Raw genomic sequence first — 27,792 nt, 5'->3', positions numbered from 1 at the left:
TTTCCATCTGAAACTCAGCTGCCTTCACCCCCTGCCCTGTTGGAACTGGTACAGTTAGAGCTATTGTTTTGGATCTTGTGAAAGACCATGAAAATATATGACTACCTGTGCCTAGTTCCATTATCTCCCAAAGTCAATATCAACTTCCAGGGGGAGAAAAAGAAATAACTGTCCTCATTTCTGATCCTAAGAGAGCCAGGTCATCTTGGAGACCATTGCTCCATGCAGTAGTTGTTTTCGACATGTTTGTAATTCCATGGATACTTGGAGACTCACCATTGATTAATGGCACTCAATGTCATAGTGTTCTATTTGACACTTCAGTACTGGACAATGTGACTGATACAAAAGCTGTGATCAAGCTGAGGGAGTTTGGTATGCAGCAAATAACACTCCAAATGGCTTTATCAGCATCCCTTCCACCTGAGTAACATGAATCAATTCGCATTGATGAAAAGGGCTAAAATACACTCTTAATGTCCTTCCACAAAACAAGTGTACCTAAATTCCATATCAGTCATCGAGTGGCAAGCAGTGACTTGGAAATACTACCACTCCCAGAGGAAACACTATCCTTTCACTGTATGTATGTAATCTTCTTGGTTAGCTGTGACAAGGACACCACCAACAAGTAGCGGACATCTGTTGACACAGACATGGCAACATAGCTAGGCCATCATTAAAAAAAAGATCCAAGCACTTAGTAGTCAACTGAAAATTTTAAGCATGGTCCATTAATGGGCATAGAATCTTATCCCATAGAAAACAATTACCAAAAATGTTCCCACTCTGCAAAAACAAAAAGGATGACCTGCCATGGTACGGCTATTCACTAATGACATTCTCACATTCTCCACACTGGTATATTGACAATACCCATCTACTGGGTTACCCAAAAGGCTGCTACCTTCTAGTGTAGCCCCAACTAGAAGAATCTCCTAGAGGCCCTCTAACAGGCCACTAAGGTCACCCTTCCACTGTCCACATTTGTAGTTTGAGTTAAAGGTATCCTCAGCTCTCAGTTCAAAGGTTGGAGCCTATGGCAGAATGTCAATGCCACAGGTTACAGGAACCCATTGGACTTCTGAACCAGTTACCTGGAGTCATTTGAAAGGTACACCCCCTCTGAGAGAAAACTATTGGCCTGTTATTGGGCCTTGGTGGATACTAAATGCAAAACTCATGATTGTGGAATAGTCTTATGACCAGCAATTCCAATCAAACAGTATTGGTACTTTTGCTTTAGTTCACTAGGTACCTAAAAACCCAAAACCAAACCCATTGCCATCCAGTGAATTCCAACTCATCGCAACCCTATAGGACAGAGTAAACAGCCCCGTAGGGTTTCCAAGGAGTGCCTGGTGGATTTGAACTGTCGACTGTTTGGTTAGCAGCTGTAGCTCTTAACCAGGGTTTAGGGGTATTCATAATTTAGGTCAGAGTGTAAAATTCCTATAACATACATGCTTAAATATGTATTTATGAACAAAGCAAAATAGATCTTCTGATGCATTAAATTTAAAATATTTTTAGCTATCAATAATTATTATACTTACACTGGAGTTTTTCCTCACTTTTCAAAGTGCTTTGCTTGTTTACTTCCATTTGGGATTTTGGCACTGAATCTTGTTTCTCAAGAAAAACAGTTTCATCTGGTACTTCATCAGGAGCTACATAAAGAGATGCATTTAGTCCTCTAAATGGAAAAAATGTATTCTGAAATCTCTAGCTTTCAAATTTAGAGCAAATGTGCAAGTGTACAGCAATTTTCTCTCATTTCATATTTATAAGAAAATTACCATATGCAACATATGATATGAAAATTATAAGGACAATATTGATGGGTATATATAAAAGCTATCTCATTTCCAAATATTTCTAGGCATCAAATACATATTATGTTAAACTCCACACTTTATAAATTAACACATATTCATAGGCCAAACAATGACAATACATACACACAAGGTTATTCATTAATGGATTATTTCTAACTGCAAAACATGAAAAATCACCTAAGTATTCAATCATAGATGACTGATAAACTAAGCTGTATAAAATATGGTATAGGATAAACCATGGTATACAATGTAGTATAAACAAAAATCCCAAGGCAGTCGAGTCAATTCCAACTCATAGCGACCTTATAGGACATTGTAGAACTACCCCATAGGGTTTCTAAGGCTGTAATGTTTTACAGAAGCAGGCTACCACATCTTTCTCCCATGGGGCAGCTGATGGGTTCAAACCCTGGCCTTTTGGTTAGCAGTCGAGCACTTAACCACTGAACCACTAGGGCTCCTTAAACAGCTATAAAGAAATGTAAAAGACCTCTATAAACTGGCATGGAGGGATTTCCAGATGTCAGTGTTAAGTGAAAAAGAGGATATATATAGTATGCTATCTTTTGGGTAACAAAGAAAGAGAAAAAAGGAAAAAAGAAGTCCACACAGAGAGACACCTTCACAAAATGAAATACAATGCAGATAAACCAGAAGACAATACAGTTGGTCACCTACAAGAGGAGAGGAGGAGGATGGGGGAAATCAAGGGGTGGGGCATAATGACAAGGAATGATGCTTCTCTCAGTATGCCTTTTTGCTTGCTTTTACTTTTGGATTATATTAATGTTCTATATACTGTAATAACAAAAATTAAAACGTTAAAGTAAGAAAGGGAAACTAAAACTGAAAGCAAATTTAACAAATTAATCAACTGGAGAAAAAGAAGCACTAATCCAAAAACAGGGCCCTAGGTGGTATAAATGGTTTGTGATCAACTGTTAACTTAAAGGTTAAAGGTTAGCAGTTCAAACCATCCAGAAATTTTGCACTAGAAAAGTCCTGGCGATGTGCTTCCATTAAAATTGTAGTGAAGAAAACCCTATGGAGCAGTTCTACTCTGTAACACAAGAGGTTGCAATGAGTCAAAACTGACTCAATGGCAACTACAATAACAAATTCAAGAGACTCATTAATATTGTGTATGATACGTACTCTCAAGTCCTCAGCAGAGTAGGGGGTGGACTGTAAAGAAATTATGAAATCTGTCGAGTAGGTTTATTTTTTTAATTGCATGAGCTGAGCATTTCTGAAACAATTTTAGAAGCTATTTCTCCCTTCAGTTCTGTCAGTGGTTGCTTTATATATTTGGGGCTCTAATATTGTTATTGTCATTGGTGTTGTCAAGTTGGTTCCACTCATAGCAAACCTATGTACGACAGAACAAACACTGCCAGGTCTTGCACCATCTTCACAATCGTCGTTATGCTTCCACTGTTCCAGTCACTGTGGCAATCCATCTCATTGAGGGTTTTCCTCTTTTTCACTGACCTTCTACTCTACCAAGCATGATATCCTTCTCCAGGGACTGGTCCCTCTTGGTAACATGTCCAAAGTATGTGATACAAAGTCTCACCGTTCTCACTTCTAAGTACAATTCTGGCTGTATTTCTTCCAAGATAGATTTGAGTTCTCAAAATGACATTTTCGCTTTTTAACACTTTAAAGAGGTCTTTTGCAGTAGATTTGCCCAATGCAATGCGTCATTTGATTTCTCGACTGCTGCTTCTATGGGCATTGATTGTGGATCAAAGTAAAATGAAATCCTGAACAACTTCAGTCTTTTCTCCATTTATCATGATGTTACTTATTGGTCCAGTTATGAGGACTTTTGTTTTCTTTGAGGTGTAATTCATACTGAAGACTGTAATCTTTGATCTTCATCAGTAAGTGCTTTGAGTCCTCTTCATTTTCAGCAAGCAAGTGTGTGTCATCTGCATATTGCAGGTTTTAATGAGTCTTCCTCCAATCCTGATGCCACATTCTTCATCATATAGTCCAGTTTCTCAGATTATTTGCTCAGCATACAGATTGAATAAGTATGGTGAGAAGATACAACCCTTACACGCACCTTTCCTGCTTTAAGCCACATAGTATTCCCTTGTACTGTTTGAATGACTTCCTCTTGGTCTAAGTACAAGGTTCCTCATGAGAGCAATTGTCTGGAATTCCCATTCTTTGCAGTGTTATCCAGAATTAGCTAAGATTCACACAGTCAAATGTCTTGGCATAGTCAATAAAACATAGGTAAACTTCCTTCTGGTATTCTCTGCTTTCAGCCATGATCCTCTGACATCAGTAATGGTATCCCTTGTTCCATGTCCTCTTCTGAATACAACTTGAATTTCTGGCAGTCACTGGACTGCTGCAACCACTTTTGAATGATCTTCAGCAAAATATTTCTTGTGTGCAAGATTAATGATATTGTTTGATAATTTCCACATTCTGTTGGATCATCTTTCTTTAGAATGAGTACAAATATGGATCCCTTCCAGTCCAATGGCTAGGTGGCTGTCTTTCAAATATTTTTGACATAGATAAGTGAGCATTTCTAGTGCTGAATCCATTTCTTGAGACATCTCAATTGGTATTCCACCAATTTCTGGAGCATTGTTTTTCACCAATGTCTTCAGTGCATTTTAGACCTCTTCCTTCCTTCGGTACCACCTGTTCTTGATCATATGCTACCTCCCAAAATGGCTGAATGTCAACCAATTCTTTTTGGTACAGTGACTCTGTGTAATCCTTCCATCTTCTTTTGATGCTTCCTGCATCGTTTAATATTTTCCCCATAGAATCCTTGCATATTGCAACTCGAGGCTTGAATTTTTTCTTCAGTTCTTTCATCTTAAGAAATGTCAAGCATGTTCTTCCCTTTTGGTTTTCTATATCCAGGTCTTTGCACATTCAATCATAATATTTAACTTTGTCTTCTCAAGCTGCCTTTGAAATCTTCTCTTCAGCTCTTTTACTTCGTCAGAGTCTCTTCTGACATTCATTTTGGTCTTTTCATTATTTTTTGTCTTTTTGTTTTGTTTTGTGAGCTTTACATGAAGGTTTACAGGGCTAATTAAGTTTATCATTACAATTAATACACATATTGTTTTATGACATTGGTTGCCAATCCCATGATGTGTCAACACTCTCCCCTTCTAGATCTTGGATCGCCCATTATTGGCTTTCCTGTACTCTTCTGTCTTCTCATCCTTGACCCTGGCCTGGTGTGCCCATTTAGTCTCGTTTCGTTTTATGGGCCTGACTAATCTTTGGAGGAAGGGTGAACCTCAAGAGTGATTTCATTACTGAGTTAAAAGGGTCTCCAGGGGCCATCCTCTCAGGGTTTCTTCAGTCTCTGACAGACCTGTAATTCTGGCCTCTTTTTTTTTTTGAGTTTGAATTTTTTTCTACATTTATCTCCAGCTCTGTCCAGGACCCTTAATTGTGATCCATGTCAGAGGAGTGGATGGAGGTAGTCAGGTGCCATCTAGTTGTGCTGGACTTAGTCTGGTGGCGGCTGTGGTAGTTGTGGTCTATTAGTCCTTTGGACTAATCTTTCCCTTGTGTCATTAGTTTTCTTCATTCTCCCTTGGTCCAGATGGGGTGGGACCAGTGAGTATCTTAGATGGCCACTCACAAGTTTTTAAGGTCCCAGACACTACTCTCCAAAGTAGGATGCAGAGCATTTTCTTTATAAACTATGTTATGCCAATTGAGCTAGATGTCCTCTGAGACATCTAGCTAGTCCCTAGCCGCCAGCAGTAACTTGGTCCCTCAGGGAGTTTGTCTTCATAGACACATCTTCTTAATGCCTTTTTAATGACCCCTTGCTTTCTTCATGTATAATGTCCTTGATGTCATTCCACAACTCATCTGGTCTTCAGTCATTAGAGTTCAATGAGGCAAATCTATTCTCCAAAGTCAGGTAGGATATACTTAAGGTTGTACTTTGGCTCTTGTGAACTTGTTCTAATTTTCTTCAACTTCAAATTGAATTTGTGTCATGGATTGGATTGTGTCCCCCCAAAATACGTGTTGACTTGGCTAGGCATGATTTCCAGTATTGTGTGATGGTCCACCATTTTGTCATCTAATGTGATTTTCCTATATGTTGTAAATCTTACCTCTATGATGTTAATGAGGTGGGATTACCGGCAGTTATGTTAATGAGGCAGGACTCAATCTACAGGATTAGGTTGTGTTTTAAGTCAATCTCTTTTGAGATATAAAAGACAGAGGCAAGCAGAAAACAGGGGAAACTCATACCACCAAGAAACAAGAGCCAGGAGAATAACACATCCTTTGGACCTGGGGTCCCTGTGCTGAGAAGCTCCTTGACCAGGGAAGACTGATGAAAGGGACCTTCCCTGGGAGCTGGCAGAGACAGAAAGCCTTCCCCTGGAGCTGGTAACCTGAATTTGACTTCTAGCCTCCTAGAGTGTAAGAGAATAACTTTCTCTTTGTTAAAGCCATACACTTGTGGTATTTCTGTTATAGCAGCACTAGATAACTGATACAACTTGCATATGAGCAAGTGATGCCTGTTCCACAGTCAGCCCCTGGCTTTGTTCTGACTGATGATACGGAGCTTTCCCATCACCTCTTTCCACAGATGTAGTTGATCTGATTCCTGTATATTCCATCTTGCGAGGTCCATGTGTATAGTCTCCATTTATGTTGTTGAAAAAAAGTATTTCCAATGAAGAAGTTGTTGGTTTTGCAAAAATCTATCATGTGATCTCCGGCGAAGTTTCTATCACCAAGGCCATATTTTCCAACTACCAATTCTTTTCCTTTTTTTCTAACTTTTGGATTCCAATCACTAATAATTACCAATGCATCATGATTGCATGTTTGATCAATTTCAGACTGCAGACATTGGTAAAAAATCTTCCATTTCTTCATCTTTGGTCTTAGTGGTTGGTGCATAAATTTGAATAATAGTCGTATTAACTGGTCATCTTCATAGGTATATGGATATTATACCATCACTGACAAAGTTGTACTTCAGGATAAATCTTGAAATGTCTTTTTTTTTTTTTTTCAGAGTTTTGTGTGTTCAATATATTTTTTTTTTTTTAATTTTTATTAAGCTTCAAGTGAACATTTACCATTCCAATCAGTCTGTCACATGTAGGTTTACATACATCTTACTCCCTTCTCCCACTTGCTCTCCCCCTATTGAGTCAGCCCTTAGAGTCTCTCGTTTCGTGCCAATTTTGCCATCTTCCCTCTCTCTCTATCTTCCCATCCCCCCTCCAGTCAAGAGTTGCCAACACACTCTCCCATGTCCACCTGATTTAATTAGCTCACTCTTCGTCAGTATCTCTCTCCCCCCCACTGACCAGTCCTTTTCATGCCTGATGAGTTGTCTTGGGGATGGTTCCTGTCCTGTGCCATCAGAAGTTCTGGGGAGCATTGTCTCTGGGATTCCTCTAGCCGCAATCATACCATTAGGTGTGGTCTTTTAATGAGAATTTGGGGTCTGTATCCCATTGGTCTCCTGCTCCCTCAGGAGTTGTCTGTTGTGTTCCCTGACAGGGCAGACATCGATTGTGACCGGGCACCAACTAGTTCTTCTGGTCTCAGGATAATGTAGGTCTCTGGTTCATGTGGCCCTTTCTGTCTCTTGGGTTCTTAGTTGTCGTGTGACCTTGGTGTTCTTCCTTTGCCTTTGCTCCCGGTGGGTTGAGACCAATTAATGTATTTTAGATGGCCGCTTGTTGGCATTTAGGACCCCAGGCGCCACAATTCAAAGTGGGAGAAATGTCCTTTTTGACAACGAATGAAACACCATTTCTCTTCCAAGTTGGCATTGCTGGCATAGTAGACCATATGATTGTCTGATTCAAAATGGCCAATACCAAACCATTTCAGCTCACTAATGCCTAGAATATCGATCTTTACATGTTCCAATTCATTTTTGGTGACATCCATTTTCCTAGTTTCATATTTCATACATTCTTATTTGGATTATTAATGGATGTTTGCAGCTGTTTCTTCTCATTTTGAGTTGTGCCACATCAGCAAATCAAAGTCCCGAGAGTTTGACTCCATCCGCATCATTAAGGTTGACTCTACTTTGAGGAGGCAGCTCTTTCCCACTCATATTTTGAGTGCTTTCCAACCTGAGGGACTCATCTTCTGGCACTATATCAGACAGTGTTCCACTGCTATTTACAAGGTTTTCACTGGCTAAATTTTTTCAGAAGTACATGGCCAGGACCTTCTTCCTAGTCTGTCTTACTCTGGAAGCTCAGCTGAAACTTGTCTACCGTGGGTGACCCTGCTGGTACTTGAATACCAGTGGCATAACTTCCAGCATCACAGCAACACACAAGCCCCTGCAGTATGACAAACTGACAGATGCATGGGTGGGGGGCTCAAATATTAGGTGCATATATATTTATAATTGTTATATCTTCTTGATGAATTCACACTTATCATTTTGTAATGTCCTTATTTATCTCTAACAATAAATTTTGACTTAAAGTCTATTTTGTCTGATAATCAACCTGCCCACTCAATATCAATCTTTTGATGATTCTTTGTGATGGACTGAACCATATCCCCCAAAATATGTGTTGTAAATCCTAACTTCTACCCCTGGTTATAATCCCATTTGTGAATGGGTTGTGTTTGTTATGTTAATGAGGTAGGATCAGGTTATGGTTATGTCAGTGAGGACTGTTATTGTTATTAGTTGCCATGCAGTCGGTTCCAACTAACACCAACCCTATGTACAGAACAAAATACTGCCTGGACTTGTGCAATCCTCACAATCGTTTCTGTGTTTGAGCCTACTGTTGCAGCCACTGCGTCAATCCATCTCTTTGAGGGTCTTCCTCTTTTCACCTGACACTCTTTACTAAGCATGATGTCCTTCTCCAGAGACTGGTCCCCCCTCATAACACTGACGTTTTTCATCCAAGACAGTTTTGTTTGTTCTTCTGACAGTCCATGGTATATTCAATATTCTTAGACAACACCAAAATTCAAAGTCACCAACTTTTCTTCAGTCTTCCTTATTCATTGTCCATTAGTCACGTGCATGTGAGGCAACTGAAAATACTATGGCTTGTGCCAGGCTCACCTTAGTCCTCAAAGTGACATTTTTGCTTTTTTAACTCTTTAAAGAGGTCTTTGCAGCAGATTTCGCCAATGCAATAGGTCATTTGATATCTTGACTGCTGTTTCCATGGGTCTTGATTGTGGATCCAAGTAAAACGAAATCCTTGACAACTTCAATATTTTTTCCATTTATCATGAGGTTGCTTATTAGACCAATTGTGAGGATTTTTGTTTTCTTTATTTGAGCTGTAGTCCATACTGTAGACCGTAGTCTTTGACCGTCATCAGTAAGTGCTTCAAGTCCTCTTCGCTTTCAACAAGCAAGGTTGTGTCATCTTCATATTGGAGGTTGTTAGTCTTTCTCCAATACTGATGCCATGTTCTTCATTAGATAGACCAGCTTCTCAGATTGTTTGCTCAGCATACAGATTAAATAAGTATGGTGAAAGTATACAACCCTGGTGCACACATTTCCTGATTTTAAAACATACAGTATTCCCTTGTTCTGTTAGAAAAAAAAATTCTTATAAAATATATGCTCAAATACATATTTAGGAACAAACCAGAAACGATCTTTTGATGACTTTAATTTAAAATATTTTTAGCTATCAATAATTATTATACTCACATTGGAGTTTTTCCTCTCTGGAAGTGGTTTGCTTGTGTACTTGCATTTGAGTTTTTGACACTGAATCTTGTTTTTCAAGAAAAAAAATTTCAGCTGGTACTTCACCAGGAGCTACATAAAGAGATGCATTTATTCCACTAAATAGAAATAGACAGATCTATTTTGAAATCTCTAACTTTCAAATTTATAGCAAGTAAAGAGCAATTGTACGAGTGTACAGCAATTTTCTCTCATTTTATATTTATAAGAAAACTACTACATGTAACTTGTGATATGAAAATTGTGAGGACAGTATCGACGGGCTTACGTAAAAGCTGTCTCTTCCAAATATATCTAGGCATCAAATATATATTATGTTAAACTCCATTTTTCATAAATTAATAGTTATTCATATACCAAGCAATAAAAACACATATATACAAGGTTATTCATCAAGAGATTATTTGTAATGGCAAAACATTCAAAACCACCTAAGTGTTCAATCACAGCAGATCAATGAACTGAACTGTATGAAATATATAGAATAAGCCATGGTATGTATGTAATGTGATATAAACCAAAACCCATTGCTGACAAGTCAATTCTGACTCATAGTGACACTATAGGACACTATAGAACTGCCCCATAGGGTTTCCAAGGCTGTAAGCTTCTAAGGAAGCAAACTGCCACATCATTCTCCTATGGTGCAGCTGGGAGATTCAATACCCTGCTCTTCTGGACAGCAGTCGAGCACTTAATGACTGAACCACCAGAGTTCCTAATACTGTGGTATAAACAACTACAAAGTAATGAAAAAGATCTTCACAAAGTGGCATGGAGGAATTTCCAGGAGATAATGCTAAGTGAAAAAGAGGATATATAGTAATGCTATATTTTGGGTAATAAAGAAGGGGAAATAAGAAAAAGAAAGTCCACATAGATCACTTCACATAAAGAAAAACATGAAAGATAAATCAAAAAACAATAAAATTGTTCACCAACAAAAGGAGAAAAGAAAAGGAGGGATAGGGAAATCAAGGGGTGAGAGTATAATGGCAAGGAATAATACTTCTCTCAGTATGCCTTTTTCCATGTTTTTACTTTTGGATTATATTAATGTTCTACATAGAATAATAATTAAAATTAAAGAAAGGGGAACTAAAACTGAAAGCAAACTCAGCAAATCAATCAACTGGGGAAAAAGAAGCACAAATCCAAAAACAGGGCCCTGGGTGGTGCAAATGGTTTGTGATCAACTGCTAACCTAAAGGTTAAACGTTAGCAGTTCAAAGTACCCAGCAGTGCCACACAAAAAAAGTCCTGGCAATCTACTTCCATTAAAATTACAGTGAAGAAAACCCTATGGAGCAGTTTACTCTAACACAAGGGGTTGTGATGAGTCAGATTGACACAATGGCAACTAACAACATATCCAAGAAACTCATTAATACTGTATGTCCCCAGGAGAGCATGGGATGGACTGCAAACAAATTATGAAAATTTTTGAGTAGGTTTTGTTTTTTAATTGCATGAGCTAAGCATATCTGAAACAATTTTAGAAGCCGTCTATGTCTCCTTTCAATTCTGTCAGTGTTTGTTTTATATATTTGTAGCTCTAACATTTGGTGCAAATATATTTATAATTGTTATATCTTCTTGATGAATTGATGCTTTTATCTCCCATTATACTCCCACCCCTTGATTTCTCTATCCCTCCTTTTCTCCTTTTGTTGGTGAACAATTTTATTGTTTTTTGATTTATCTTTCATGTATTTCTTTTTGTGATCTATGTGGGTTTTCTTTTTCTTATTTCCCCTTCTTTATTACCCAAAATATAACATTACTTTTATCATTTTTAATGTCCTCGTTTGTCTCTTACAATAGATTTTGACTTAAAGTCTATTTTGTCTGATATCAGCATACCCACCCCAGCTATCTTTTGGTTATTCTTTGTTACAGATTGAATTGTGTCCCCTACAAATATGTATTGTAAATCTCATCTTCTGCCTGTGCCTATAATCCCATTTGTTGAATGAGTTGTGTTTATTATATTAGTGAGGTAGGATTAGATTATATTAAAGAGGACTGTCAAATGTTGTTGTTGTTAGGTGCCCTCCAGTCAGATCTGAATCATAGTGACCCTACGTACAACAGAACAAAACACTGCCTGGTCCTGCACCTTCCTCACAATCATTGCAGTGTCTGAGCCCATTGTTGCGGCCACTGTATCAATTCATCTTATTGAGGATCTTCCTGGTCTTCATTGCCCCTCTAGTTTACCAAGGATGATGTCCTTCTCCAGGGACTGGTGTCTCCTCCTAACATGTCCAAAGTACATGAAACAAAGCTTGCCATCTTCGCTTCTAAGAAGCATTCTGGCACATTTGATCATTCTCCTGGCAGTACATGGCATATTCAATATTCTTTGCCAACACCATAATTCACAGTCATCAATTCTTCTTCAGTCTCCCTTATTCATTGTCCATCATTCGCATGCATGGGAGGTGGCTTGGGCCAGGAGCGCCTTAATCCTCAGAGTGACATCTTTGCTTTGTAACACCTTAAAGAGATCTTTTGCAGCAGATTTACCCAAAGTGGTGCATTGTTTGATTCTTGGCTGCTGCTTCCATGGGTGTTGGTTGTTGATTCAAATAAAATGAAATCCTCAACAACTTCAATCTTTTGTTTATCATGAGGTTGCTTATTAGACCACTTTGAAGATTTTTGTTTTCTTAATCTTGAGGTGTAATCCATACTGAAGGCTATAGACTTTGATTTTCATCAGTGCGTGCTTCAGTTCCTCTTCGCTTTCAGCAAGCACAGTTGTCATCTGCATACTGGAGGTCGTTAATGAGCCTTCCTCCAATCTTGATACCCTGTTGTTCTACACATTGTCCAGTATGCTTAGCATACCGATTAAGTATGGTGAAAGAATACAACCCTGATGCACACCTTTCCTGATTTTAAACCACACAGTATCCCCTTTTGAATTTGAATTACTGTCTCTTGGTATTATGCACAGGTTCCACAGAGCACAACTAAGTGTTCTGTAATTTCTATTCTTTGTAATGCTATCCGCAATTTGTATGATCCACATAGTCAAATCCCTTTGCGTAGCCAATAAAACACAGGTAAATATTCTCTGCCTTCAGGCAAGATCCATCTGACATCAGCAACTATATCCTTTGTTCCACTTATCTTCTGAATCCATCTTGAATTACTGGCAGTTCCCTGTTAATATACTGCTGCAACCGCTTTTGAATTATCTTGAGCAAAATTTTACTTGTGTGTGATACTAATGATATTATTTGGTAATTTTCACATTCTGTTGGATCACCTTTCTTTGGAATGCGCAAGAATAAGGATCTCTTCCAATCATCTGGCCAGGGATCTGTCTCCGAAATTTCATGGCCTGGTTGAGTGAGCTTCTAGTGAATTCTTTATATAACCTTTTCTCTTCCGATGGAGACCACTGCTCCTTCACTTTAATCTCTAAGTTCCCTTATGAGCTTTTATGGTGGGTCACATTAAAAATTCAACAGAGGGACGAATCTCTGAAACATTTCATAACATGGAGGAATCTAGAAGACATTATGCTGAGCGAAATGAGTCAGTTGCAAAAGGACAAATATTGTATAAGACCACTATTATAAGATCTTGAGAAATAGAAAAAACGGAGAAGAACACATACTTTTGTGGTTACAAAGGGGAGAGGGAGGGAGGGAGGGAGAGGGTTTTTTATTGATCAATCAGTAGATAAGAACTGCTTTGGGTGAAGGGAAAGACAACACTCAATACAAGGAAGGTCAGCCTAATTGGACTGGACTAAAAGCAAAGAGGTTTCCGGGATAAAATGAAAGCTTCAAAGGTCAGCGGAGCAGGGGCTGGGGTCTGGGGAACATGGTTTGAGGAGACTTCTAAGTCAACGGGCAAAATAATTCTATTACGAAAACATTCTGCATCCCACTTTGAATTGTGGCGCCTGGGGTCCTAAATGCCAACAAGCGGCCATCTAAAATACATTAATTGGTCTCAACCCACCGGGAGCAAAGGCAAAGGAAGAACACCAAGGTCACACGACAACTAAGAACCCAAGAGACAGAAAGGGCCACATGAACCAGAGACCTACATTATCCTGAGACCAGAAGAACTAGTTGGTGCCCGGCCACAATCGATGTCTGCCCTGTCAGGGAGCACAACAGACAACTCCTGAGGGAGCAGGAGACCAATGGGATACAGACCCCAAATTCTCATTAAAAGACCATACCTAATGATATGAATGTGTGATATGAATGTGACTAGAGGAATCCCAGAGACAATGCTCCCCAGAACTTCTGATGGCACAGGACAGGAACCATCCCCGAAGACAACTCATCAGGCATGAAAAGGACTGGTCAGTGGGGGGGAGAGAGATGCCGATGAAGAGTGAGCCAATTAAATTAGGTGGACACTGGAGAGTGCGTTGGCTACTCTTGACTGGAGGGGGGATGGGAAGATAGAGAGAGAGGGAAGATGGCAAAATTGGCACGAAACGAGAGACTGAAAGGGCTGACTCAATAGGGGGAGAGCAAGTGGGAGAAGGGAGTATGATGTATGTAAACCTACATGTGACAGACTGATTGGAATGGTAAATGTTCACTTAAAGCTTAATAAAAATTAATTAAAAAAAATTCAACAGAGGGACTCTATGAAAACTAGACAAGCAATTGTCTGGTTATTGCTTATGGTCTTCCAGGAATGAGAACAAAAATCATCAGAGACCAAGTGAGTCAGGTGGCACCAAGTGACTATTGTTACCTGTATGAAGGACCCTGGTGATGACAGAAAGCCTGAAATGAACTGAGTTATGAGACTTTTACCTCTAATTAAAAATAATACAGAGTCCTTCAGAATTGCTTCACATAGAGACCCAAAGAGATCTTGCAGACTTGGTGAATTCACCTCTATGATGAAGGAGGTAATCTTGTAAAACATGGTGAAGGAGAATGACATCTTGAGGAAAGCATCATTACAGATCCCCTCCTTCAGACTGCCCTGACAGCAACCACTTTTCCTCGCAGGTGGATGAAATGGGAGGAGGTTGGCAGGCCTTGAACACCCAACAGCCTCTGCTACCTCAGTTGGGTAGTATTGAAATGGCTAAAGATTTGGCACACCTGTGATGAGCTCTCTGCCGCTGAAAAATTTGTTTGGACCACTTTTGCAGAGGCTGTAGTAGTCCTGAAAGCCACCCTGATGACCCATGGGTATAAAATAAAGGAGTGCTAACAGCAAATGATGAGATCATTAAACAGACTCAGATTTCTAGATCTGTGGAGCCACTTAAGCTTTTTATTATCCTCAGTTAAACCTCCACATAAGTAAAGTCAGTGTCACAATCTGGTTCTTAACTGACAAATCGCAGGGCATTAAAAACCACTGCAAAGATTGACGAGCAAAGAGATCAACATAAAAATGGTAATAGGCACACTCTCCTGACAATCCATGCAAAGGACTTACAAAAAGGTTTCTGAGCCAGCCAAGTGAAAAATGAGGTTGCAGAGAATGAGCATGTAGGAGATGTCATCATGCAACTCATGGTTGGGTAGTGGAGTATTAGAAGATGATGGGCAGCCACACCAGTGTTCACATGGTGAAGGCCCCTATGACTAACACAAGTACCATCCCCTCTGCCCCTTCAAGTGAACCTAGATATTAATCACAGAGTTCCACTAATGCAATAACATTTATGCAAACCTCAAGGCTCTGAAAAAAAATATGTATATATATATGTACATTGAGGTCCCGCCATCGAGGGAATACTGAGACCTTATGCCAACCTGAGTTTTCTATGAGACATGGAGAATAATTGGACCTTCTAGGCTTTTTGGATACCAGTGCACAGATAACTGTGATTTCCACATTCCTGGCAGTAGGATGATGGGGTACAGATGATGCTGTCTAGTTTGGGGTCTGAGTTTAGAACCACCAGGACTCTTACCCAGGCCAGATTAAAAGTACAGGCATTCCCTGGGTTATGAGTTAGATTCATTCCTAAAACTGTGTTTAAGTCGACTTTGTAAGTAAGTACAAACACGTACATAAGGTTCTTATTTAGCATCAGTTAGTCAAACTTTGTCTTAGTATATAGTATATATAAAGGAAATCCTGGTGGCATAGTGGTTAAGTGTTACAGTTGCTAACTGAAAGGTCTGCAGTTGGAATCCACCAGGAACTCCTTGGAAACTCTATGGGACAGTTCTATTCTGTCCTATAGGGTCATTATGAGCAGAATCGACTTCACAGCAGTGGGTTTGGTTTTGTTTTTATGCACATAAAACACAAGAACACTTCCACAACACGGAATATTTTCATGAGTATCACAAAGTAGTGTGTGCATTCGTTATTAAGAATCATTGTATTTTAACTCAAACTTTAAATATAATAGGCTTATGGCAGTCCATTTTTAAGTACAAGTTGTCCATTAGTCAAATGTTGGTAACTCAGGGACTGCCTGTAGGTCCCTTTGGGCCCTTCAAAATGTTCACTGCTGTGGCACCCGCTATCGAATGCATAATTAGTACAAATGTATTTTCCGTCTGAAAGTCAGCTGCCTTCACCGCCCCACCCCCCGGCCCTTTCTGAATTGCTACAGTTACAGCTATTGTTTCAGATGTTGTGAAAGATCATGAAACTACCTGACTATCTGTGGCTAGCTCTATTGTCTCCCAACATCAACACCAATTTCCAGGGGATGAAAAGAAACAACCGCCTTCATTTCTGATCTTAAAAAGCCAAGTTTTCTGTGAGACTATTGCTCCATGCAGTAATTGTTTCTGATTGTTTGAAAGGCCATGGATGCTTGGCAACTCACCATTGATTAAAGGCACTCAATGTTATGGCATCACATTTGGCATTGGCAGTAGTAGACATTGTGACTGTTACAAAAGTTGTTGACCATGCTAAGGGAACTTGGCATACAGTAAATAACAATGAAAATGCCTTTATCAGCACCCCTTTCAACTTGAATAATATGGATCATTTTGCATTTATGAAATGCACTATCATACACTCTTAATGTTCTTCCACAAGTGTACCTAAATTCTCTATCAATCATGAATGGGTGGTATGCAGTGACTTGGAAATACTACCACTCCCAGAGGAAACACTGTCTTTCCACAATATGTATAACATCCTCTTGTTAAGCCCAGATAAGACACCACCACCAAGTACTAGACACTTGAAGATACATCCAGCAACATGGCTAGGCCAGCAAAAAAGACAAGGTCCAAGAACTTCGTAGTCAATTGAAATTTTTAAGCACAGTTGAAGAAGGGGCATGAAGTCTTATCCCACAGACAACAATTCCTAAAAATTGGCCCACTCTGCATAAGCAAAAGGATGACCTGCCATTCACCAATGGCATTCTCACATGCCCATGTTGGTATATTGACTGTACCCATCTATCGGGTTACCAGAAAGTCTGCTGCCTTTAATTGTGGCCCCAAATAGCAGAATCTCCTGGAGGCCCTGAAAAGACCACTCAGGTCACCTTTTCACTGGTCCATCTAACCCACTTTTTTCATTTGAGTTAAAGGTATCATCAGCTCTCCATTCAATGTTTGGCGTCACAGGCAGAAGGATAATTCTACATGTCAGAGGAACCCATTGAACTGTGGAACCAGTTACCTGGAATCATCTGAAAGGTACGCCTCCTGTGAGAGACAATTATTGGCCTGCTATTTTTTTGTGGGCAGTGGGAGTGGGTGGGTGGGGCTTTGGTGTCTACTAAGTGAAATACCCATGATGGTGGAATAGTCTTATGACCATAACTCTAAACAAACAGTATCAGTACTTTTGCTTTAGTTCACTAGTTACCTAAGGGTATTTGTAATTTAGGTCAAAGTATAAAATGCCTACAAAATATATGCCCAAAGACATATTTAAGAACAAAGCAAAAAAGATCTTTTGATGAGTTTAATTTAAAATATTTTTACTTATTCATAATTATCATACTTACATTGGAGTTTTTCATCTGTGGAAGTGCTTTTCTTGATTACTTGCATTTGGGTTTTTGACACTGAATCTTGTTTCTCAAGAAAAAGATTTTCATCTGGTACTTCATCAGGAACTACATAAAGAGATGCATTTAGTCCACTAAATAGAAAAAAACAGATCTATTCTGAAATCTCTTAATTTTCAAATTTATAGCAAGTGATAGCAATTGTACAAGCATACAGTAATTTTCTTTCATTTTATATTTATAAGAAAATTGTCATTTGCAACATGTGATATGAAAATTGTGAGGACAGTATTGATTGGCAGATGCAAAAGCTATCTCATTTCCAAATGTTTGTGGGCATGAATACATTATGTTAAACTCCAGTTTTTATAAATTAATACATATCCATGTATCAAGGAATAAAAACACATACCCACAAGGCTTATTTCTAACTGCAAAACATTCAAGACCACCTAAGTGTTCAATCATAGCAGGCTGATAAACTAAGCTATAAGAAATATGATATAGAATAAACCATGGTATATAACGTGGTGTAAACAAAAAAATCCATTGCTGTTAATTCTGGCTCATAGCCACCCTATAGGACATAGTAGAACTGCCTCACAGGGTTTCCAAAGCTGTAATATTTTGTGGCAGCAGACTGCCACATCTTTCTCCCATGGAACATTTGGTGGGCTCGAACACTGGGCGTTTTCGCTTGGCAGTGGAGCACTTAACCACCAAGCACTTAACCACCGCAATACCAGGGCTCCTTATAATGTGGTATAAACAGCTATAAAGGAATGAAAAAGATGGCCATAAACTGGCATGGAGGGATTTACAAGAGATAATGGTAAGTGAAAAAGAGGATATATAGTATTCTCTTTTGGGTAATAAAGAAGGGGAAATAAGAAAATCCGCATGGAGAGAGAACTTCACAAAAAGAAATATAGGAAAGATAAACCAGAAGACAATATTGTTGGTTACCTACAAAAGGAGGAATGGGGAAATGACGGGTTGGGAGTATAATTACAAGGAATGATACTTCTTTAGATATGCCTTTTTGCATGTTTTTACTTTTGCATGTTTATATTAATGTTATTTTGTTCTTATTATATGCCGTCAAGTCGATTCCAACTCATAGGGACCCCATGTACAACAGAATGAAACACCGCCCAATCCTGTGACATTCTCACAATCATTGCAATGCTTGGGCCCATTGTTGCAGTCGCTGCATCAATTCATCACATTGAGGGTCTTCCTCTTTTTCACTGACACTCTACTCTATCAAGCATTATGTACTTCTCCAGGGACTGGTCCCTTCCAAAGTATGTGAGACAAAGTCTCACCATGCTCACTTCTAATGAACATTCTGGCTGCACTTCTTTCAAGACAGATTTGTTGATTCTTCTGGCAATCCATGGTATATTCAATATTCTTCGCCAACACCATAATTCAAAGACTTCAATTCTTCGGTCTTCTTTATTCATTGTCCCGCTTTCACATGCATATGACACAACTGAAAATACCATGGCTTGGATCAGCCCCACCTTAGTCCTCAAAATGACATCTTTGCTTTTTTAACACTTTAAATAGGTCTTTTGCAGGGTATTTGCCCAATGCAACGGGTCATTTGATTTCCTGACTGCTGCTTCCATGAGCATTGAGGATCCAAGTTAAACGCAAGCATTGAAAACTTCAATGTCTTCTCTGTTTATCACGATGTTGCTTATTGGTCCAGTTATAAGGATTTTTGTTTTCTTTATGTTGAGGTATAATCCATACTGAAGGCTGTGGTCTTTGATCTTCATCAGTAAGTGCTTCAAGTCCTAGTCACTTTCCTCAAGCAAAGTCGTGTCATCCACATATGGCAGGTTAATAATATCTTCCTCCAATTCTGATGCCCAGTTCTTTTTCATACATCCAGCTTCATGGATTATTGGCTCAGCATACAGATTGGGTAAATATGGTGAAAGGACACAATTCTGATGCACACCTTTCCCGAATTTAAACTATATGTATCCTCTTGTTCTGTTGGAACAACTGCCTCTTGGTCTAAGCATAGGTTCCTCATGAACACAATGAGGTATTCCGGAATTCCCATTCTTTGCAACATTATCCATAATTTGTTATGATCCACACAATGAAATCTCTTTGCATAGTCAAAACACAAGTAAACAGCTTTCTGGTATTCTGTTTTCAGCCATGATCCAACTGGCATCAGCAACGATATCCCTGGTTCCATGTCCTCTTTTGAATCTGGCTTGAATTTCCAGCAGTTCCTTGTTGATGTGCTGCTGCAACCACTTTTGAATGGTCTTCAGCAAAATTTTACTTGTGTGTGATATTAATGATACTGTTTGATAATTTCCACTCTCTGTTGGATCACCATTCATTGGAATGGTTACAAATATGGATCTCTTCCAGTCGGCCACGAAGCTCTATTCCAAATTTCTTGGCATAGATGAGTGAACACTTCCAGAGCTGCATCCATTACACACATAATAATAATTAAAACATTAAAGATAAGAAAAGAGAACTGAAACTGTAAGCAAACTTAGCAAATTAATCAACTGGGGAAAGAGAAGCACTAATCCCAAAACAGGGCCTTAGGTGGTGCAAATGGTTTGTGATCAACTGTTAAGTTAAAGGTTAAGCATCAGCAGTTTAAACCACCCAGCAATATCACAGAAGAAAAGCCCTGGTAATCTGCTTCCTTTAAAATTTCAGTGAAGAAAACCCTATGGAGCTGTTCTACTCTGTAACCCAAGGGGTTGTGATGAGTCAGAACTGACTCAATGGCAACTAATAACAAATTCAAGAAACTCATTAATATTGTATGTGATATATACTCTTAGTTCTCAAGCAGAGTAGGGGATGGATTGCAAATTATGAAATCTTTTGAGTAGGTTTATTGTAATCACATAAGCTAAGCATTTCTGAAACAATTTTGAAAGCTGTTTCTCACCTCTATTCTGTCAGTGTTTGCTTTGCATTTTTGAGTCTGTAATACTAGTTGCATATATATTTATAGTTGTTATATCTTGTTGACGAATTAATACATTCATCATTTTATAATGTTCTTATTTGTCTCTTATAATAGACTTAAAGTCTATTTTGGCTGATGTCAACATACCCACCCGAGCTCTTTCTTGGTTATTCTTTGTTATAGATTGAATTGTGTCCCCCCAAAATATGTTGTAAATCTCAGCTTCTGCCTGTGATTATAAACTAATTTGTGAATGGGTTGTGTTTGCTATGTTAATGAGGTAGGCTTAGGTTACGTCAGTGAGGACTGTTGTTGTTGTGGTTAGGGGCCCTCCAGTTGCATGTGAGTCATAGTGACACTATGTACAACAGAACAAAGTACTGCCTGGTCCTGTGCCATCCTCACAATCATTGCAATGTTTGAGCCCATTGCTACAGCCACTGTGTCAATCCATCTCATTGAGAGTCTTCCTTTTTTTCACTGACCCTCTACTTTACCAAGCATGATGTCCTTCTCCAGGGACTGGTCCCTCCTTATAAAATGTCCAAAGTACAATATTCTTTGCCAACACCATTATTCAAAGTCATCAATTCTTCTTCAGTCTTCCTTATTCATTGTCTATCATTTGCATGCATGGCAGGCGATTGAAAATACCATGGCTTGGGTCAGGCACACCTTAGTCCTCAAAGTGACATCTTTGCTTTTTACACTTTAAAGCGGTCTTTATGCAGCAAATTTGTCCAGTGCAATACCTTGTTCGATACCTTGACTGCTGTTTCCATGGTCATTGATGGTGGATCCAAGTAAACTGTGGAATTTTTATGCAACCATTCCCGTTCTGATTTAGACCACTGTTCCTTTACTTTAGTTTCTAGCTTCCCTTACAAGCTTTTATGGTGGATCAAATTAAAGACATAACAGAGGGACTCCATGAAAACTAGGCAAGCAATTTTCTGGCTATTACTTATCATCCTCCAGAAATGGGAACAAAAGTCATCAGAGACCACGTGAGTCAGGTGGCAACAAACGATCATTGTTAGCTCTAAGAAGGACCCTGGTGATGATGACAGCCTGAAACTCACTGAGTGTTGGGACTTATGTTTTTAATTAAAAGTAATGTAGAACCCTTGAGACTTGCTTCACTTAGGGACCCAAAGAGATCTTGCAGGCTTGGTGAATTCACTTTCATGATGAAGGAGGTAATCTAGTTAAATATAGTGATGGAGAATGCCATGTTGAGGGAAGCATCATTACAGATCCCCTCCTTCAGACTGCCCTGACAGCAAACACTTTTCCTCAGCAGGAGGAGGAAGTAGGAGGAGGTTGGTAGGTCTTGAATATCCAACATCCTCTGCTATCTCAGCTGGGTACTATTTGGAAACCTAAAGGTTTGTCACACCCAAGAAGAGTTCTGTGCAACTGAAAAACAGATTTGGATCACCTTTGCAAAGGCTATAGTGGTCCTGATAGCCACTCTGATGATCCTTGGGTATAAAACGAAGAAATGCTAACAGCAAATAATGAGATTCAGATTCAGGCTCAGATTTCTAGGTCTGTTGTGCCACTCCTGCTGGTTAAATCTTCAATTAAACCTCCTCATAAAGTCAGTGACACAATCTGTTTCTTCACCGACAAATTTCAGGGCATGAAAAATCAGTTACTGTCAAGACTGCAAAGTTTGACCAGCAAAGAGATCAACATAAAAACGGTAAGGGGCACACTCTCTTGACAATCCATTCAAGGGACTTCCAAAAAGTTTTCTGAGTCAACTTAGTAATAAATGAGATTGAGGAGAATGAGAATGATGGGGGGTGTCATCAGGGAACTCATGGCTAGGTACTGGGGAACTGGGAGGTGCTGAGCAGCCCCACTAGGGTTCCTGTGCTGATGGCCCCATTACTAATATAAGTACCATTCTCTCTGCCCCTTCAAGTGAACCTAGTTATTAATCGGAGTCTCACTAATGCAATAATATTTATAAAAACCTCAAGGCTCTCAAAAAAAAAAAAAAAAAAAAACAAGTAAATTGAGATCCCACCATCACAGGAAAACTGAAACGTTATGTCAGGGTCTGATCCCACGGGGGGACATGGAGGATAATTGGACCTTCTGGGCTTTTTGGATACCAGTGCACAGATAACTGTGATTCCCACATTCCTGGCAGTAGGATGATGGGGTACAGATGATGATGTCAATTTTGGGGTCTGAGTTTACAACCACTAGGACTCTTACCCAGGTCAGAATAAGAGTACAGGTATTCCCTGGGTTATGAGTGAGATTCTTTCCTAAATCTATCTTTAAGTCAAATTTGTAGGTAAGTCTGAACAGGTACATAAGGTTCTTATTTAGCATCAGTTAGTCAAATGTTTGTCTTAGTATACAGTACATATTTTACTTTTCTATGCACATAAAACACTTAAGAATATTTCCACAACTTGAATATTTTCATGAGCATCATAAAGTAGTGCGTGTCTTATTATTAAAAATGATTGTATTTAACTCAAATTTTTAATATAATAGGCTTTATGGCAGTCGATTTTTAAGTACGAGTTGTCCATAAGTTAGACATTCATAACCTGGGGACTGCCCGTAGGATCCTTTGGGTCCTTCGAAATGTCCATTGCTATGTCATCTGCTATTGAATGCATAATTAGTACAAATGTATTTTCCATCTGAAACTCAGCTGCCTTCACCCTCTGGCCCTCTTGGAATTGCTACAGTTAGAGCTATTGTTTTGGATCTTGTGAAAGACCATGAAACTATCTGACTACTTGTGACTAGCCCTGTGGTCTCCCAACATTAATATCAATTTCATGGGCGGGGGGGAGAAATAGCTACCCTCATTCCTGAGCTTAAGAAGTTCAAGTTTTCTATGAGGATATTGCTTCATGCAGTATTTGTTTCTGATTTGTCTGAGAGGCCATGGATGCTTGAAGACTCACCATTGATTAAAGGCACCTCAATGTCATAATGTCACATTTGGCACTTCAGCCGTAGACACTGTGACTATTACAAAAGCTGTTGACCAAGCTAAGGGAACTTGGTACGCAGAAAATAACATTGAAAATGCCTTAATTACCATCCCTCTCAATCTGAGTAATATGGATCTATTTGCATTCATGAAATGGGCTAACATACACTCTTAAGGTCCTTCCACTGTTGTTGTTGCTAGGTGCCGCCAAGTCACTTCCGACTCATAGCGACCCTATGCACAGCAGAACGAAACATTGCCCTGTCCTGCGCCATCCTTATCATAGCTGTTATGCTTGAGCTCCTTGTTGCAGCCACTGTGTCAACCCACCTTGTTGAGGGTCTTCCTTGTTTCCACTGACCCTGTACGTTGTCAAGCACGATGTCCTTCTCAAGGGACTGATACCTCCTGACAACATGGCCAAAGTATGTAAGATGTGGTCTCACCATCCTTGCTTCCAAGGAGCATTCTGGTTGTACTTCTTCCAAGACAGATTTGTTCATTCTTTTGGCAGTCCATGGTATATTCAATATTCCTTGCCAACACCACAATTCAAAGGCATCAATTCTTTGGTCTTCCTTATTCATTGTCCAGCTTTCACATGCATATGATGCAATTGAAAATACCATGGCTTGGGTCAGGCGCACCTTAGTCTTCAAGGTGACATCTTCACTTTTCAACACTTTAAAGAGGTCCTTTGCAGCAGATTTATCCAATGCAATGCATCGTTTGATTTCTTGACTGCTGCTTCTATGGCTATTGATTGTGGATCCCAGTAAAATGAAATCCTTGACAACTTCAATCTTTTCTCCATTTATCATGATGTTGCTCATTGGTCCAGTTGTGAGGATTTTTGTTTTCTCTGTGCTGAGGTGCAGTCCATACTGAAGGCTGTGGTCTTTGATCTTCATTAGTAAGTGCTTCAAGGCCTCTTCACTTTCAGCAAGCAAGGTTGTGTCATCTGCATTATGCGGGTTGTTAAGAAGTGTTCCTCCGATCCTGATGCCCTGTTCTTCATATAATCCAGCTTCTCAGATTATTTGCTCAGCATACAGATTGAACAGGTAGAGTGAAAGGATAAAACTTTGACCACACCTTTCCTGACTTTAAACCAATCAGTATCCCCTTGTTCTGCCCAGACAACTGCCTCTTGATCTATGTAAAGATTCCTCATGAGCACAATTAAATGTTCTGGGATTCCCACTCTTCACAATGTTATCCATAATTTGTTATGATGCACACAGTTGAATGCCTTTGCATAGTCAATAAAACACAGGTAGACATCCTTCTGGTATTCTCTGCCCTCAGCCAGGATCCATCTGACATCAGCAATGATATCCCTGGTTCTCTGTCCCCTTCTGAAACTAGCCTGAATTTCTGGCAGTTCCCTGTTGATATACTGCTGCAGCCGTTTTTGAATGATCTTCAGCAAAATTTTGCTTACGTGTGATATTAATGATATTGTTCTATAACTTCTGCATTCGGTTGGATCACCTTTCTTGGGAATAGGCATAAATATGGATCTCTTCCAGTCAGTTGGCCAGCAAGCTGTCTTCTGTATTTCTTGGCATAGATGAGTGAGCACCTCCAGTATTGCATCCATTTGTTGAAACATCTCAACTGATATTTTGTCAATTCCTGGAGCCTTGTTTTCCGCCAATGCCTTCAGAGCAGCTTGAACTTCTTGCTTCAGTAGCATTGGTTCCTGATCATATGCTACCTCTTGAAATGGTTGAACATCAACTAATTCTTTTTGGCCTAATGACTCTGTGTATTTCTTCCATCTTCTTTTGATGCTTCCTGTGTTATTTAATATTTTCCCCCATAGAATCCTTCACTATTGCAACTCAAGGCTTGAATTTTTTCCTTCCACTAGTATATCTACATTCCCTCTCAGTCATCAATCGGTGGAAAGCGGTGACCTGGAAATACTACCACTCCCAGAGGAAACACTATCCTTCCACTATATGTATGACATCCTCTTGGTGAGCCCAGACAAGGACACCACCAACAAATAGTGAACATCTGATGACACACACACAGCTACATTGCTACACCATCAATAATGATAAGATCCAAGCAGTTAGCAATCAGTTGAAAATTTTAAGCATGGTCCAGAAAGGAGCATAAAGTCTTATCCCCTAGACAACAATTAGCACAAATATGCCCACTCTGCATAAACAAAAAGGATGACCAGCAATGGTAGAACTATTCACTAATGGCACTCTTACATTCCCCACATTGGTATATTGATTGTACCATCTACTGGGTTACCGGAAAGACTACTATATTTTAGTGTAGTTCCAAATAGCAGGATCTCTGGAAGGCCCTCCAACAGGCTACAGAGAATGCCTTTCCACCGGTCCCCAGTAATCCACTTTTATAGTTTGAGTTAAAGGTATCAGGTCTCAGTTTAGTGGTTAAAGCCTATGGCAGAAGCATAATGCTACAGGTCAAAAAAACTCATTGGACTATTGAACTAGTTGCTTGTAGTCATCTGAAAGGTACATCCTCTTTAAGAGATAATTATTGGCCTGTTATTGCACCTTGGTGGATACTAACTGCAAGACCCATGGTAGTGGAATAGTCTTACGACCAGCAATTCCAACCAAACAGTAACAAAGCTTTTGCTTTAGTTCACTAGTTACCTAAGGGTATTCAAAATTTAGGTCAAAGTGTAAAATTCCTATTGAATATATGCTCAAATATATATCTAGGAACAAAGCAAAATAGATCTTCTGATGAGTTTAAAATATTTTTTAGCTATCAATAATTATTATACTTACATTTGAGTTTTTCCTCTCTAAAAGTGTTTTGCTTGTTTACTTTTTGCATTTGGTTTTTTGACTTTGAATCTTGTTTCTCAAGAAAAAGATATTCATCCGGTACTTCATCAGGAGCTGCATAAAGACCTGCATTTCATCCATTAAATAGATAAAAACAGATCTATTCTGAAATCTTTGGTTTCAAAATTATAGGAAATGTATAGCAACTGTACATATATAAGTACAAAGTATATAAGCAATTTTCTCTTATTTTATACTTATAAGAAAAATACTATATGCATCATGGGATATGAAGATTGTGAGGACAGTTTGGATGGGAGTATGTAAATTCTATCTCAATTCTAAAAAAAAAATATATATATATATCTAGGCATCAAAAATATGTTCAACTCTAGTTTTCATAAATTCATGCATATTCATACAACCAAACAATAATAATATACATACACAAGGTTATTCATTAAAGGTTTATTTCCAATTGCAAAACATTCAAAAGCATCTAAGTGTTCAATCAAAGCAGACTTATTGATAAACTAAGCTATATAAAGTACGACATAGAATAAGCCATGGTATATATAATGTGGTACAAAAAAAATCCATTGTCATTGATTCACTTCCAACTAATACTGACCCTATAAGACACTGTAAAATGTCCCCATAGGGGTTCCAAGGCTATAATCTTTTACAGAAGCAGGCTGCCACATCTTCCTACCATGGTGTGGCTGTTGGGTTCAATTCCCCGCCCTTTTGGTTTGCAGTCAAGTGCGTAACCACTTCACCAACAGGGCTTCTAATAATGTGGTATAAACAGCAATAAATGAATGAAAAAGATCTCCATAAACTGGCAGAGGGATTTCCAGAAAATAATGAAAAAGAGGATGATATATAGTATGGTACTATTTGGTTAATAAAGAAGGGGAAATAAGAAAAAGAAAATCTACACAAGGGAATACCTTCACAAATGAAATACAGGGAAGATAAACAAGAAGACAATATAGTTGGTTACGTACAAAGGGAGAAGAGGGGACTGGGAAAATAAAAGGGTGAGGGCATCACGGCAAGGAATGATACTTCTCTAAGTATGCCATTTTGCATATTTTTACTTTTAAATGTACAATGATGTTATATATATAATAAAAAAAAATTAGAACATTAAAGATAAGCTAGGGGAACTAAAACTGAAAGCAAACTTAGCAAATTAATCAGCTGGGGAAAAAGAAGGTCTAATCCAAAAACAGGGCCCTAGATGGCACAAAGGATTTCTGATCAACTGTTGACCTGGAAGTTAAAGGTTAGCAGTTCAAACCACCCAGCAGTACCACAGTAGAAAAATCCTGGTAATCTGCTTCGATTAACATCACAGTGAAGAAAACCCTATGGAGCAGTTCTACTCTGTAACACAAGGGGTTGCAATGGGTCAGACTGACTCATGGCAACTAACAACAACGAATCCAAGAAACTCATTAATAATGTATGTGATACATACACTTAGTTCTCAGCAGAGTAGGGGATGTTTTGCAAACAACTATGAAATCTTTTGAGTAAGTTT

General features: G+C 39.0%; 1 protein-coding gene across 1 annotated transcript in view; it reads right to left on the bottom strand.

The window, feature by feature from the left end:
* The window catches only part of CCDC7 (coiled-coil domain containing 7), a 422,824-nt gene that overhangs the window by 114,307 nt on the left and 280,725 nt on the right, over positions 1-27,792 (bottom strand). Inside the window, exons 28-30 of the mRNA XM_049881615.1 lie at positions 17,516-17,626; positions 10,243-10,375; positions 1,557-1,696 (exon numbers count right to left, since the gene is read on the bottom strand). Coding sequence (XP_049737572.1) covers positions 1,557-1,696; positions 10,243-10,375; positions 17,516-17,626 — 384 coding nt within the window. The remainder of the gene's footprint in view (positions 1-1,556; positions 1,697-10,242; positions 10,376-17,515; positions 17,627-27,792) is intronic.

This window comes from Elephas maximus, chromosome 4 (assembly GCF_024166365.1).
Source record: "Elephas maximus indicus isolate mEleMax1 chromosome 4, mEleMax1 primary haplotype, whole genome shotgun sequence".
Lineage (NCBI taxonomy): Eukaryota > Metazoa > Chordata > Mammalia > Proboscidea > Elephantidae > Elephas > Elephas maximus.
This window is presented reverse-complemented; position numbering and strand designations above follow the sequence as displayed.